The 13,748-nt window shown below is 33.3% G+C and overlaps 1 protein-coding gene and 1 long non-coding RNA gene across 3 annotated transcripts; both read right to left on the minus strand.

Moving 5' to 3' along the window:
* Positions 1-1,740: 1,740 nt before the first annotated feature.
* LOC131949389 (uncharacterized) lies at positions 1,741-5,041 on the minus strand. 2 transcript variants are annotated; one of them, XR_009388155.1, is made up of 5 exons: positions 4,809-5,041; positions 4,111-4,254; positions 3,419-3,531; positions 3,081-3,138; positions 1,741-2,842 (listed from the first exon to the last, which is right to left on the minus strand). It is a non-coding gene; the product is annotated as an uncharacterized LOC131949389 (long non-coding RNA). The 2 variants fall into 2 exon arrangements; XR_009388154.1 differs by having other exon boundaries at positions 4,111-5,035.
* Positions 5,042-6,982: 1,941 nt separating this feature from the next.
* LOC131949385 (uncharacterized) lies at positions 6,983-11,336 on the minus strand. The gene is made up of 6 exons (XM_059311251.1): positions 11,296-11,336; positions 10,567-10,694; positions 10,024-10,074; positions 9,749-9,841; positions 9,426-9,488; positions 6,983-9,158 (listed from the first exon to the last, which is right to left on the minus strand). Exons 2-6 carry the CDS (start codon positions 10,684-10,686, stop codon positions 7,209-7,211), a joined length of 2,277 nt encoding a protein of 758 aa, XP_059167234.1. The 5' UTR covers positions 10,687-10,694; positions 11,296-11,336; the 3' UTR covers positions 6,983-7,208.
* Positions 11,337-13,748: the final 2,412 nt, after the last annotated feature.

A 13,748-nucleotide genomic window follows, 5' to 3' on the forward strand; every position in this document is an offset into this window, starting at 1 on the left:
TTCGGGGGCTGGGTGGGCTCTGCTTTCCCCCCTCCCCCCTCCGAATAGATTCCTGGAAAAAACTCTGTTCACAAAGTTTTATGGCGATCCGATGAAAAAGATGTAGTAATTCATATAGGACAAACAGATAAACATACTTTCATTTCTATAAATATAAATAGATATATAGGGCCTACTTTAACTAGTGTCCGCATACCCGCACCCGGAAACTTAGTCACAATTTTCTTTGTTACATTTGAACCCTTTAGGCTAATCAATATTAACAAAATTGAACAAGATGCAACAAATACAGTTAACCAAGAAATTTAACAAGTAAAATTCACGTTATCTTTTTATTGTTTTTAGATATAGAGTAGTAACAGACTACCTACAGGTCCTAACTCGCGACACATTTGTATTAAAACACACATCTAAGACATTTTCCATTTAGGTGGGTTTTGCAGTACAGTGGTTTCTTAAGTCGTGGACAATTGATTTCTCTTATCTCTGTTGAGTAGCTATGTATTCTGTCCTATATTAGACACATTTGTAAATATCTGTCACAATATGGGCATAGAGATGATATAACGATAGCTTATCTTTGCGGACGACGCTAAACTTTGGCATCGACACCACGGCCTACAAGTTCAAATTCGGTCCTTCAGAAATGTTTGAAGTCTCTAGATTAAAACTACTTTTCTCTTTTATGTGCCTACTGACCACATCACATGTATTTGTTCTGAAAGTCTAAAAACAGAGGCACAAATCTATCGTCAAGACTTGTGAGGTCTACAGATATGGTATTTTGGCAGTTATCTAAGCCCTTGCCTGTTCTGACTCAAAGCCTTATTCTTTCTCTATCGACGCCTTGCGTAACATGGGATTGGGTTTTTAAGGCGGCATAAAGCTTTATGTTCTTCCTTTTTGAGTACACTAGATTAAAAACTAACGTTTTCAGATGCCTAAAGATGTTTAACCACTAATTAATCAGAATAATGGGTCAAGATTTCAATTCTTGGTTTTGGGACACGTTAGTTGCCGGGATTGAGCTAATGTCGATAGCATAAGGACTGTACCTTGATGCGGGCGTTTTATTTGTTGCCCATCGTAATAATTGAATGGTTGATGGGGCTTCTTCAAGGGTTTGATTTGCCGTAATGTTAATGATATCATGCATGTGAGGCTTTTCTAAGAAGAAAATGCGTTAAAACACTTTTTAGTTATGCTTTTTTAAAATAGGCCTATATTTTACGACAACATAATCGTAATGAACAATAAAATGAATTTAAACAACTTTAGAATACACCTGTTTCGGCTAACATGAATGTTATTCTTCAAACTAGTAATGTTAAACGTGTCTTTTTCGCATTTTCGACTTATAAGCAATACAGTAAATTCCGATAACTTCCATATGCGTACAAGCAATGGCGTAGGCGAGGAGGGGTTTAATAGTGATTTAATAATGATACTTTCTTAACCCTCTACTGGACATCATGTTTGGTACCTTGCCCCCGGCAACTGGGTGGATTTGGATTACACCCAAGTTTTACTTCATAGTAAATGACTTCAGTTTTAATTATTGGAGTTGGTAGCAACATTGACACAGTTGAAGGTATTCAGAACAAGGTGGCCAGGAGAAATCACATTAATTAGTATAAAATTTACCATTACTAACAATAGGCCTTACTTAATTGTTTAATGTTGCTGGATATTAAGCCTGGTAGGTATTTATATTTATTAATTTGTACAGAAACAAAAAAAGGATTCCCAAACAAAGTTTTATTTTTCAGAAATAAAGAAAATGATACAAATCAATAAAGAACAGTTTTCAAAAGAATTTGTATAAAAGTAATTATTATAAAATAGGAATATAGCATTGCATAGATAAAAATAAAATACTTGACACAAACAATATGAGGAATATTTTTTATCAGAGAGGAGAAAAATATATGATGTAGTTTGAAAATAATAATGTACAGAATGTAGCTTTTGCAGATTAAAATGAAAATTCTCATGCCTATATAATTTATTGAGTAAATGAAGCAAGGCCCAAAACACTAAGCTAAATACTATGCATGGGACAGGCATTGAAAACTACAAATTGCATAAAGTGAAGGTTACCCTATTTATTGGCTATATCCACAGTAAAGATTTATGGCTTTATTACCTGCTTGTAAAATTGTTAAGGAAAAAGTGAAGTATTGTTAACGGCACATGTTGTCATTTTTTGTGTTCTCGGCACATGTTGCCATTTTGTGTGTTCTGGGAACATGTTGCCATTTTGTGTATTCTGGGCACATAATGACATTTTGTGTGTTCTGGGAACATGTTGCCATTTTGTGAGTTCATGGAACATGTTGACATTGTTTGGCTGTGTTCTGGGAACATGTTGCCATTTTGTGTGTTCTGGGAACATGTTGACATTATGTGGCTGTGTTCTGGGAACATGTTGACATTATGTGGCTGTGTTCTGGGAACATGTTGACATTATGTGGCTGTGTTCTGGGAACATGTTGACATTATGTGGCTGTGTTCTGGGAACATGTTTGTTTCATTTTTAAATATTATAATAAAACATTTTTAGAAATTCTATATTAGGAATTGTGTATATATATAAATTTATATATTTAATAAGACAATTGGATGAATTATAATAAACAGCAAAAATGATTCAAATAAGTTTAGAAGTATTTGGCTTGATGTCCCAACAGTGAACTGTATTCCGAGCTTGTTTCCCTAGTGATAACCCATCTTTTTTGTGCCACCCTTCCAATCAAATATCCAGCTTTTTCTTGGCCTGTATCATATTGCTGGTTATAGACTTGCTTGATTTGTGTATCACAATATGATTTTGAATGTTCTTCTGTAAATGAAATAAAGACAAAATATTTTGAAATATTCTTTTGTGGAACTAGCAAGAGAAATACATTACAAATTTATATTACTATCTCTACTATTTCTTTACTATAACTAATTACTTTGAAAAGATAAAGCACTGAACATGATGAATAACAAGAAACAAACATTATCAGCAAATATTATAGATTTAAAATTGTGTTCATTCATATTGAAGATTAATGAAGTAGACTATCAATATTTACCCTCTTGATAGCTGATACTTTGATTTGATGTCTTTACTTTAAGCTTACACATCAGTCTCTGTGTGGTAAAATATGAAATAATATGCTTCAATAAAACTGTTTCAGTATATTAATTATATTAGATAAGTACATAGTTTTGAGCTCTATAACAATATGTGTTTCAATTATCATTCAAATATAATATATTGTACAACTCACTGATTTATTAGAATTTAAGAAAAGACAATAATTAATAAAATATTTTGGATTAAAATCCATTATATTTATTTTAACATATAATGCTATCTCTTGCTATAATAATTACTTTAAAAAATGGGTTATGCCTATAGTACAGTTACCTGAGGATGAAACTAGGCACAGTGTATAGTCCACGGAGACTGATTAATATCCCTTGTAATTGAACATCAGTTGTAGTTATGAAATCTGGATGACCAAACACACACTCATAGTCCTGAAAAGCAATTTCCACATAGATTAGCAAGAATATCTCACAAATTATTAAATTAAAGCTAACCCCTATTTAGTGCAATCCATCAAAGTAGTAGCATTTTTGTTAAGTTGTAGACAAAATACAAAGTAATGTTTGTTCTGTGATTTACATACTTTTATAAAATAGCAATATATATATATATATATATATATATATATATATATATATATATATATATATATATATATATATATATATATATATATATATATTCATTGTAAATTTTAGTTATGTCTTGCTATTAAATTTATTTACTCGACTGATCTAAACTCACTTTATTTAAACATAATATAGTGGATAAGTATAGTGATTTTATTATTCAGCAATAAATAGCAGGCCTAAAAAATTTTAAATAGTAACGTTTGCGAATGAACACATTAAATTCTATGTATTTCCATTTCTTTGTCTTTCCCAACTTGATGCATATTACTAACCAAGCATTAAACTATAGTCCTAAACCTGACTCTAATTATCATTTATCGGACAACCTGAACCTTTGCGATACCATGTTATAATATATTATTTTAAAAAAGAGCTTACCACTAATTACTAAAATCAATTGTTTTTAGTATTAACTGAGCCGCATACTATTTGCTCCTATTGTCATCACCAGAAATCCAGTATGTTGGCAAAGATTAGTCTCTAAGTTCCCTGCAACCTCCTTCCTCTTGAGTGCGGAAAACACTGAAATTATTAATCATTATTTCATTATGCCTAATAGTTTAAAGGTAGTATTAAAGTAGTACTAAATAGTATGAGTCTTAGTTACTATAGGTCTAATGATAATTATTATTGTGTATGCTTACATGCTTTAAGTTTTATGCACAATATTGGTATATAATATATAGTCTATAGTATATAGCCTAAGCTATAGAGTATATACTTTTAGTATATAGGCCTATAAGCCTAAATATAACAGCAGCTTGAATAATGCTCATTAGCATGCATTCACTATAAACTATAAAGATAAACAAATATTTCAATTTAATTTAATTATAACTAATAATAGTAAATAGGCTTTTTTCTTGTGGTAACAAATTTAAAGTATAGGGCAGTACAGTTATAGTATAGGCCTACTAGATTCTATATTTAAGTATGTGGGCTTTTCATTCCAATGCACCACAATAGATACCACACATGATCAAGCTGGACCTCTGATCTAAAGATTTAATAATTGGGCCTAACAAACAGTGAAACTACAATAAAAATCATGTAAATTACTAATTTAACCTTCTTACCTCCGCTTCTCTAGATCTAGATGGCAGATGGGTTTTCTTTTTATGCAGCCGTATAATTAGATTCTAGAATCTAGACTATATTCTAATAAACATGAAATAACTACTAACCAGAACACTAGATCTAAATTTCTATATTCTAAGAAATATGTATTAAACCTATAGGCCTAATATTTATTTTAAATTCCTATGCGATGTGTCGTGAACTGTAGGTTTCATATTATTTTTGTAATGGCGGAAATCAGTTTAAAATTTCGTTTCCTTCCTTTTGTTATTCTATTTATAGATTCAAAAGTCGGAGCAATTATCATTGAGTTTGTCGGCTGATCCACACAGGAAGTGACCGTATATCTATTAGTTACTCAGTGATCCGATCATTGACAGATACAGAGATAGCCATTCGCATGGGGTGGTTTGATCGGCTGGAGAGAGAGAGAGAGAGAGAGAGAGAGAGAGAGAGAGAGAGAGAGCAAGCTGCCGATCAAAGCCTTTTTTTCAATGTAAGACTCAATGAAATTATCAATGACAGATTCAATGATAACTACCGCTCTCTTAGATATTTCTCTCGAGAAAGTCAATGATAAAGCGTTAATAGTTATAAAGAGAGAGAGAGTTTATCAAAACGGAAATGATTTAATTAGTTTAATTGATAAAGCGTTAAACGCAATTATTAATTCTAATCATCTACTAACCTGCCTGCGCTGCCGCCTGCCTACCTACTTTCCTATCTACCGTTATTGCTGCCAAACTGCTTTCCTTCCACCCTGCCTGTCTGCCTACCTCACATCCTATTTACACACACACATATATGTTCGTATGTATGTATGTATGTGCTAGTGTGCTCTTAGACTATGTATTTTTTAAATTTTGTTGTTAGGTATAACTATTCAGTTTAAAGGAGTTTCCTTTCTTTTTTTGACGTTGTACCTGCCGCTAAAATATTCTTTGTGTGTGTGTGTGTGTGTGAGTGTGTGTGTGCATAAAATAGTGTAGGTTTATTAATAAAAGTAAATTTTATTATGTATTTAAGTGTATATAATCATTTTCGTCAAGCCAATGTGTTCATAATCATAAATTTAAAAAACCCATGAAACTCGATAGCCAAAGATTTAGAATGAGAAATAATTTAATAATTGCTATCTAACCAGAAAGACCTATTCTAAGCATTGTAATAATATTTTCTAAAACAAATATACACAGAGATAGATTGTTTTCTTATATAATTAATTTAAAAAGTCAACTGTATTTCACAACGAAAATCAACACTAAATACATTCCAATAGAACCTGTCAAGGGAGACTACTCTAGTATTTGTAAAATTAATAATTTTTCTAAGAGTTTTTTTTATTATTATTAGAAGAAACGTTAATTATGTAGGTTCTATAAAAGATTACCTTGCATTTTAAAAAAAAAAGATATTCGATAGGTTTAGAATGAGAAATAATTAAAATTATTTATTATGTTTATTAGTTATTAATTTTTGTTTCAAATAATATAGTAAAAAGGCCTGTTTTAATTATTTAAAAAAAATCTTATTTTAATTAATAAATTATAAACAAAGATAGAGGTTCTATATTTTAAAAAAATAGTTTAACTGTCCCTAAACAATTGTATCAATCACTGAAAAATTAATTATTAATAATTGCGCTTAACGCTTTATCAATTAAACGAATTGAATTATTTCCGTTTTGATAAACTCTCTCTCTTTATAGCTATTAACGCTTTATCATTGATTTTCTCGAGAGAAATATCCAAGAGAGCGGTAGTTATCATTGACTCTGTCATTGATAATTTCATTGAGTCTTACATAGAAAATAGTGTTTGATCGGCTGAGATTCTAGATTCTGATTCTGATTTCGTTTTAACGAAATCGCCATCCGACCTCTTTGTTATAGATAGGATACAAATATTTTCCTACCGATTCACCTGCCAAAATAGTGTCTTCTTCTGTAGAAGTCAAGGTACTCATGTTAGGGAAAGTAAAGGCGGTTGGGCATATTGCTGACCACACTATCTCTTTATATTCCGAGGTCACAGAAACAGTTGAGCTCTGCTTCACTTGCTCCATAAACCGATAGGTTTAAAAAGGGTACTTTACTTTTACATTTCTGTAAAGTCCACAATAAGTACTTATAACAAGTAAACAATACTTAATAAAAAAATAAGAATACAAAATATACGTAATCGCTTTTATTAAATATTTTTATGGCAATAATTCTTCATACTGACCACTATTAACTTTTCACATGGTTGAAAATTATACATCATTATTCAAGGTTTGAAAAGGTATTTTTTAATAAACAGATGTATATAGTAGTAAAATTAGAATATATTAGCATCTTTTTTTAAATGATGTTAGGAAAAGTAGATGAGTTAATTTTATATTTACAATTACAAAACAACTTAACTCATAATTAGTGGATTAATAAAGTCAGTAATGGCTTTCTTGCCAGTGATAAGTGGGGTAACAATTTGAGCAATTTGGAGGGCTGGTGCAATGTAGTCAGTCCATACATCCTCGGTAAGTTCCCTCTTTCCATTAGTGATAAGTGGGGTAACAATTTGAGCAATTTGGAGGGCTGGTGCAATGTAGTCAGTCCATACATCCTCGGTAAGTTCCCTCTTTCCATTAGTGATAAGTGGGGTAACAATTTGAGCAATTTGGAGGGCTGGTGCAATGTAGTCAGTCCATACATCCTCGGTAAGTTCCCTCTTTCCATTAGTGATAAGTGGGGTAACAATTTGAGCAATTTGGAGGGCTGGTGCAATGTAGTCAGTCCATACATCCTCGGTAAGTTCCCTCTTTCCATTAGTGATAAGTGGGGTAACAATTTGAGCAATTTGGAGGGCTGGTGCAATGTAGTCAGTCCATACATCCTCGTTAAGTTCCTTCTTTCCATTAGTGATAAGTGGGGTAACAATTTGAGCAATTTGGAGGGCTGGTGCAATGTAGTCAGTCCATACATCCTCGGTAAGTTCCTTCTTTCCATTAGTGATAAGTGGGGTAACAATTTGAGCAATTTGGAGGGCTGGTGCAATGTAGTCAGTCCATACATCCTCGGTAAGTTCCCTCTTTCCATTAGTGATAAGTGGGGTAACAATTTGAGCAATTTGGAGGGCTGGTGCAATGTAGTCAGTCCATACATCCTCGTTAAGTTCCTTCTTTCCATTAGTGATAAGTGGGGTAACAATTTGAGCAATTTGGAGGGCTGGTGCAATGTAGTCAGTCCATACATCCTCGGTAAGTTCCCTCTTTCCATTAGTGATAAGTGGGGTAACAATTTGAGCAATTTGGAGGGCTGGTGCAATGTAGTCAGTCCATACATCCTCGGTCAGTTCCCTCTTTCCATTAGTGATAAGTGGGGTAACAATTTGAGCAATTTGGAGGGCTGGTGCAATGTAGTCAGTCCATACATCCTCGGTCAGTTCCCTCTTTCCATTAGTGATTAGTGGGGTAACAATTTGAGCAATTTGGAGGGCTGGTGCAATGTAGTCAGTCCATACATCCTCGGTAAGTTCCCTCTTTCCATTAGTGATAAGTGGGGTAACAATTTGAGCAATTTGGAGGGCTGGTGCAATGTAGTCAGTCCATACATCCTCGGTAAGTTCCCTCTTTCCATTAGTGATAAGTGGGGTAACAATTTGAGCAATTTGGAGGGCTGGTGCAATGTAGTCAGTCCATACATCCTCGGTAAGTTCCCTCTTTCCATTAGTGATAAGTGGGGTAACAATTTGAGCAATTTGGAGGGCTGGTGCAATGTAGTCAGTCCATACGTCTTCAGTAAGATCTTTTTTGCCAAGGAAAAGTGGTGCAACAGTGGTAGCAACATTGAGAACCGTTCCTAGAATATCAGTCCATGATTCTTGGGTCAGTTCTTTCTTGCCAATGAAAAGTGGTGCAACAGTGGTAGCAACATTAATTACCGTTCCAAGGATATCAGTCCATGATTCTTGGGTCAGTTCTTTCTTGCCAAGGAGAAGTGGTGCAACAGTGGTAGCAACATTAAGTACCGTTCCTAGAATATCAGTCCATGATTCTTGGGTCAGTTCTTTCTTGCCAAGGAGAAGTGGCGCAACAGTGGTAGCAACATTAAGTACCGTTCCAAGGATATCAGTCCATGATTCTTGGGTCAGTTCTTTCTTGCCAAGGAAAAGAGGTGCAACAGTGGTTGCGATTTGAATGGCTGGACCAATAAAGTCTGTCCACGCTTCTTGGGCGTTCTCTCTCTTGCCAATAAAAGGTGCAACAACCTGAGCGATTTGGAGGGCTGGTCCAATGTAGTCGGTCCATGCTTCTTCTGACTTGATGGTGATGGTGATTGTACCAGAGATATCTTCCATGTTATCTCTTTTCTGATAAGCAATTTAAAAATAATATTGAAAGTGATTAATAGCAGGACTATACACAATTTCTTAATTGAGCTGAAAAGTCACTAAAGTATGATAAAATCTCAATAGCATTAAACGTTAGTTTTAGCAGCGCTTGATAAATTGTTTACTCAGGTTAACTCTCCGCCTGTTTTTAACATTTTCTTCCATCCTGTTATGTCAGTAACAAGAAAGGTTTATTTTACAAAGTTTAACTTCCCACTGATACCTGTGGATAAAATAAGTTCTTACCTGTTCTTCTTGAGATTTGATGTTGATGGTTATGGTACCACTAATGTCCTGTCCATCTCTCTTCTGGGGGCGGAATAATTGTATTTAGGTACATGTAGTGACATTTTACGTCGAAATAAATGTGTAAAGCTATATCGTATTTATAATATACAACATATATATATAATTATATATATATATATATATATATATATATATATATATATATATATATATATATATATATATATATATATATATATATATATATATATATATATATAATTATATATAATTATATAATACATTTAAAACATCAAATATCTTCTGAGACGTTATCTTACAGAGAAGATTGCGGGAAGGATTGAGGTTGTGCTCCATCCTTCCAGAGCCTTGATGGTGATGGTGATGGTACCAGAGATATCCTCCTCCCTTTTCTACAGCCATGGTGTACATGTTTTGGTGGAGGTGGGGGGGGGGGATAGAAAAGTTTAGAAATACATTAATTATTGCCATTTACTGTATTAGTACACTTGGTAAATAAATTTTTACTTTGGAGACTTCTGTTTGTTACAAACTAAATGAATTTCCATTGTAGTGTTGGTCAGTTTGTATTTACCTGCACTTCATCAGCCCTGAAGTTGATTGAGATGGTCCCAGAGATGTCCTCCTGTGGTGGGGGAAGATATTTTTATCTCAATTATTTAGCGGTATTTGTTTGGGTGTGTTTGTGTTTTTACATAGACAGGCCTCTACTTCATAGACATAACACTGCTACATAGACAGGCCACAACTACATATATAAGCCCCTACTTCATAGACAGACCTGTACTACATAGAAAGACCCCACAACATTGACGGGCCACTACTTGATAGACAGGCCCCTACTACAGACACATACCACAAATGTTGTATGATATACATAGGAACATTGCTTGTATTAAAATGTTTTTTTTAAACAGTTACAATCGCTACATACAGTTAAAAGTACAAGGATAAATTATTTATAATTCAAAATAACTATAACAAACTATATGTAAACTTAAAACATATAGGCCTACATATACTTATTTTACACAATCTTTAAAAAGATATTAACCTACATTATCCTAATGTAACATGTCAGCAAGATTTAAAACAAAGTCTGTCATTAAATTATTACCGGAATTTGGGCCTCCTCAGATCGGATGGTGATGGTGATGGTACCAGAAATGTCCTCTTGGACAGGCATGCCAGTGATGGCGCCCACAAGGAGCAACGTCAAGAGAGCGGGAACAAACATTGTGACCACTGTGGGCAGTTCAATGAGAAAATAGATAACATTAAATTCACACAACAAGTTCAATGAGACAATAGATAACATTAAAGTCACACATTAATTTGACATCTGCAAACGTCACTGTTACAGTTTAAATTTTCTCTGCAACACTTTTAAAGAAACAGCAGAAAAAACCAAAGCTCGAAATAAAAATAAATTATTAAAAATAATGCATTTTAAACCCCACCCTTCCCCACTTGATTCTAGTTTATTCGTGGCCATTCCGTGTTACTGCCAGATGAGTTTGAGACATTTTAAATAAATGCCATGACCAGGATGTCATATCGGGATGACATGACGATTTCTCATCCATTCGTACTTACTGCTTTGAAAATGATAAATTTTGTCCTCTTACGTCTGTTAAAGCGTAATCTTTAATGTCTATTTTATTTTGTCCTGTAAAGTTTTTTAATTACATTCCACAATCCTAATTCCGTCAAATCGTAACAAACTTTTATGGTCTGCTAAAGCAATGCATTAACTGTCAGTTAATTTATATCATAATTACCGGCTACAAAAAATTGCATTGATTAATTATAAGCCAACAAGTATGTAATAATAGAAAATTCTTACCAATGAAAGCTGATTCTACAATGTTCAGATCTCATCGCGATGAAGCCTAGATTTATACTAAATTTTTTAAAAGGTAGTTGTTTTAAAGTCACGAATCAATTAGATAAGACAAAAAGCACAACAGAAAATATAACGTTAGCTGCCGAGCTGGGTCAATATAGGTCAAAAAGTGTCGTCTATGTGGGGCGGTCAGTTCTCTCATTAGAGACTTAACAGTTTTAATTTTCTTTATAAACAACATAAACATCCTCAGTACACCTACACCAATATAATAAGGACACCACTCTCATCTACTCCCACACTTCATAGACAACACTCCAATACCTCACCCACACCACTCCCACACATCACCCACACAACGCTCACATTTCACCCACACTTCACACACCAATTTCACACTACAAACACACTACACCCACACGTTTTAATGCTTTTTTTTTAATTTTAAATATAATTTTCGGGACGCGCCTGAATCAATTTAGTGAACGATTATAATAACCCACGCTTATACGCAAACGGAAAGATAGAAGTAAACATAGAGGACATTTAGGAGCGGTCTTCTTTAGTGTCATTGATTTTTAAAAATAATTAGTAAACAGTACCTTTAGTGTATAAAATAAATAAAAGGCAGTATTTAAAATATATGTGTTTTATTTACCACATTTCACTTGATCAATCCCAGCTAATTATGTAATTATTTTTTCCCCAACACCAAAACAAATTAGAACAAATAATTTTTTCCTCCGATGTAATCTATCTATCTCTATACTACTAAAACTCAAGTTTGTTTACATGTTTGAATATTTAATTTTTTGTTGTTTTTTTTTTGTTTGTTTTTTGTTTGTCTGATTGGCTACTGGAGAGAATCTACTCTATGTGTAGAGCTGTAAAATAGTATGTAGGTAGAGAACAATTTTTGTTTTCAGACACACTGTTAATCACAAATTTATTTAAAGAAGTTAATTAATTTATTGATTTTTTCATCGGTAGATTAACCACATTAATTTTAAAAGTTTAGAAAAATGACTATACTTTGAGTGAATAGTGAAGTCACATGATTTGTTTACTTTTTACATCAACAATGGCGGCCTGCATGGAAGATTGTGTTCTCATTCCAATGTTTAACGCGTTCTAAAGTTAATTTTCTGTCGGTTATAGCTTTAATGATACGTCCGTTTGCTATTTTTATTACGTTGAGCACTATTATCAATGTTTTATCCGTTCTTTTTATTTTATTATACAATACATTTCTCTAGATCTACAGATCAGTTGTCAAACGGAAAAAAAAGTTATGAATCTAGATCTAGGTCACTAGACTTAATGTAAATTCTAGATCTAGCCTTAATGTAAATTCTACATCTAGAAACTATAATATATTTTATGCCTTAATTATTTTATATAAATCTTTGTTGTTTAGCTATGGCACTGGCTAATTTGGGATATAGATCTAGGTCCCTAATTAAATTTAAAATATTAGGACATTTTCGCGTAATTGGTTTCTTACTTTGCAATACACTATAGGACTAATTTTACAATGGTTAGCCAGTCCCGCTATAGCTAAGATAATAGTGGAATGGCTATTGTGCGGGTGGTACGGGTTCAAGACACATCACGACAAAGTTTTTTTTTTTCAATTTTTGTTTTTTTTTAAACGTGAATGATGCAGTTGACTATCAGGACCTCGCGGGACACAGGGCAGGTCAAGTAGAGTTCACCTGCTTCTTTTTCCTCAGCATATGAAGGGATAGTGTGGTAAGAGACATGCTCGGACGGAATCGTTTTTTAAACGATAAAAACATGTTGTCTGAGACTTGGCGGGACACTGGGCAGGTGAAGTAGAATTGAGTAGGTCACCTGTGACGTCAGTATATGAAGGGATAGTGTGGTCAGACCCATGCTCGGCCGAAATCGATGTTTTTAAAAGATAAAAAAAACGTCTTTTTGAATGTGGTGTCTGGTTCTTTTTTGACGATAAGTGACAGACGTGATGTTTTTTTTATGGATAACCCCCGAAACCCATAGTTATCCAATGGATGACGGATAAGTCTAGTATACTACTAAAACTCAAGTTTGTTTACATGTTTGAGTATTTATTTATTTTGTTTGTTTGTCTGGTTGACTACTGGAGAGAATTTGCGCTATGTGGAGAGCTGTAAAATAGTATGTAGGTAGAGAACAATTTTTGTTTTCAGACAGACTGTTAATCACAAATTTATTTAAAGACGTTAATTAATTTATTGATTTATTCATTGGTAGATTAACCACATTAATTTTAAAAGTTTAGAAAAACGTCTATACTTTGAGTGAATAGTGACGTCACATGATTTGTTTACTTTTTACAACAATATGTGGCTGCTCCAATACAACATTTCGTATCTTATTCAGATGTTTAACGCGTTGTAAAGCTAATTTTCTGTCGGCTATAACTTTAACAATACGTCCGTTTGCTGTTT

This window comes from Physella acuta, unplaced genomic scaffold (assembly GCF_028476545.2).
Source record: "Physella acuta isolate Inbredline_101_S28 unplaced genomic scaffold, ASM2847654v3 ptg000693l, whole genome shotgun sequence".
NCBI classification, from domain to species: domain Eukaryota; kingdom Metazoa; phylum Mollusca; class Gastropoda; family Physidae; genus Physella; species Physella acuta.

Excerpts from the sequence above, each read along its gene's own strand:
- LOC131949385 (XM_059311251.1), bottom strand. The coding sequence starts at position 10,686 with ATGTTTGTTCCCGCTCTCTTGACGTTGCTCCTTGTGGGCGCCATCACT. Across the intron at positions 10,075-10,566 it reads CTGAGGAGGCCCAAATTCCG|GAGGACATCTCTGGGACCAT; the intron begins GTAATAATTTAA and ends CCCCCACCACAG. Across the intron at positions 9,842-10,023 it reads TCAGGGCTGATGAAGTGCAG|AAAAGGGAGGAGGATATCTC; the intron begins GTAAATACAAAC and ends CCATGGCTGTAG.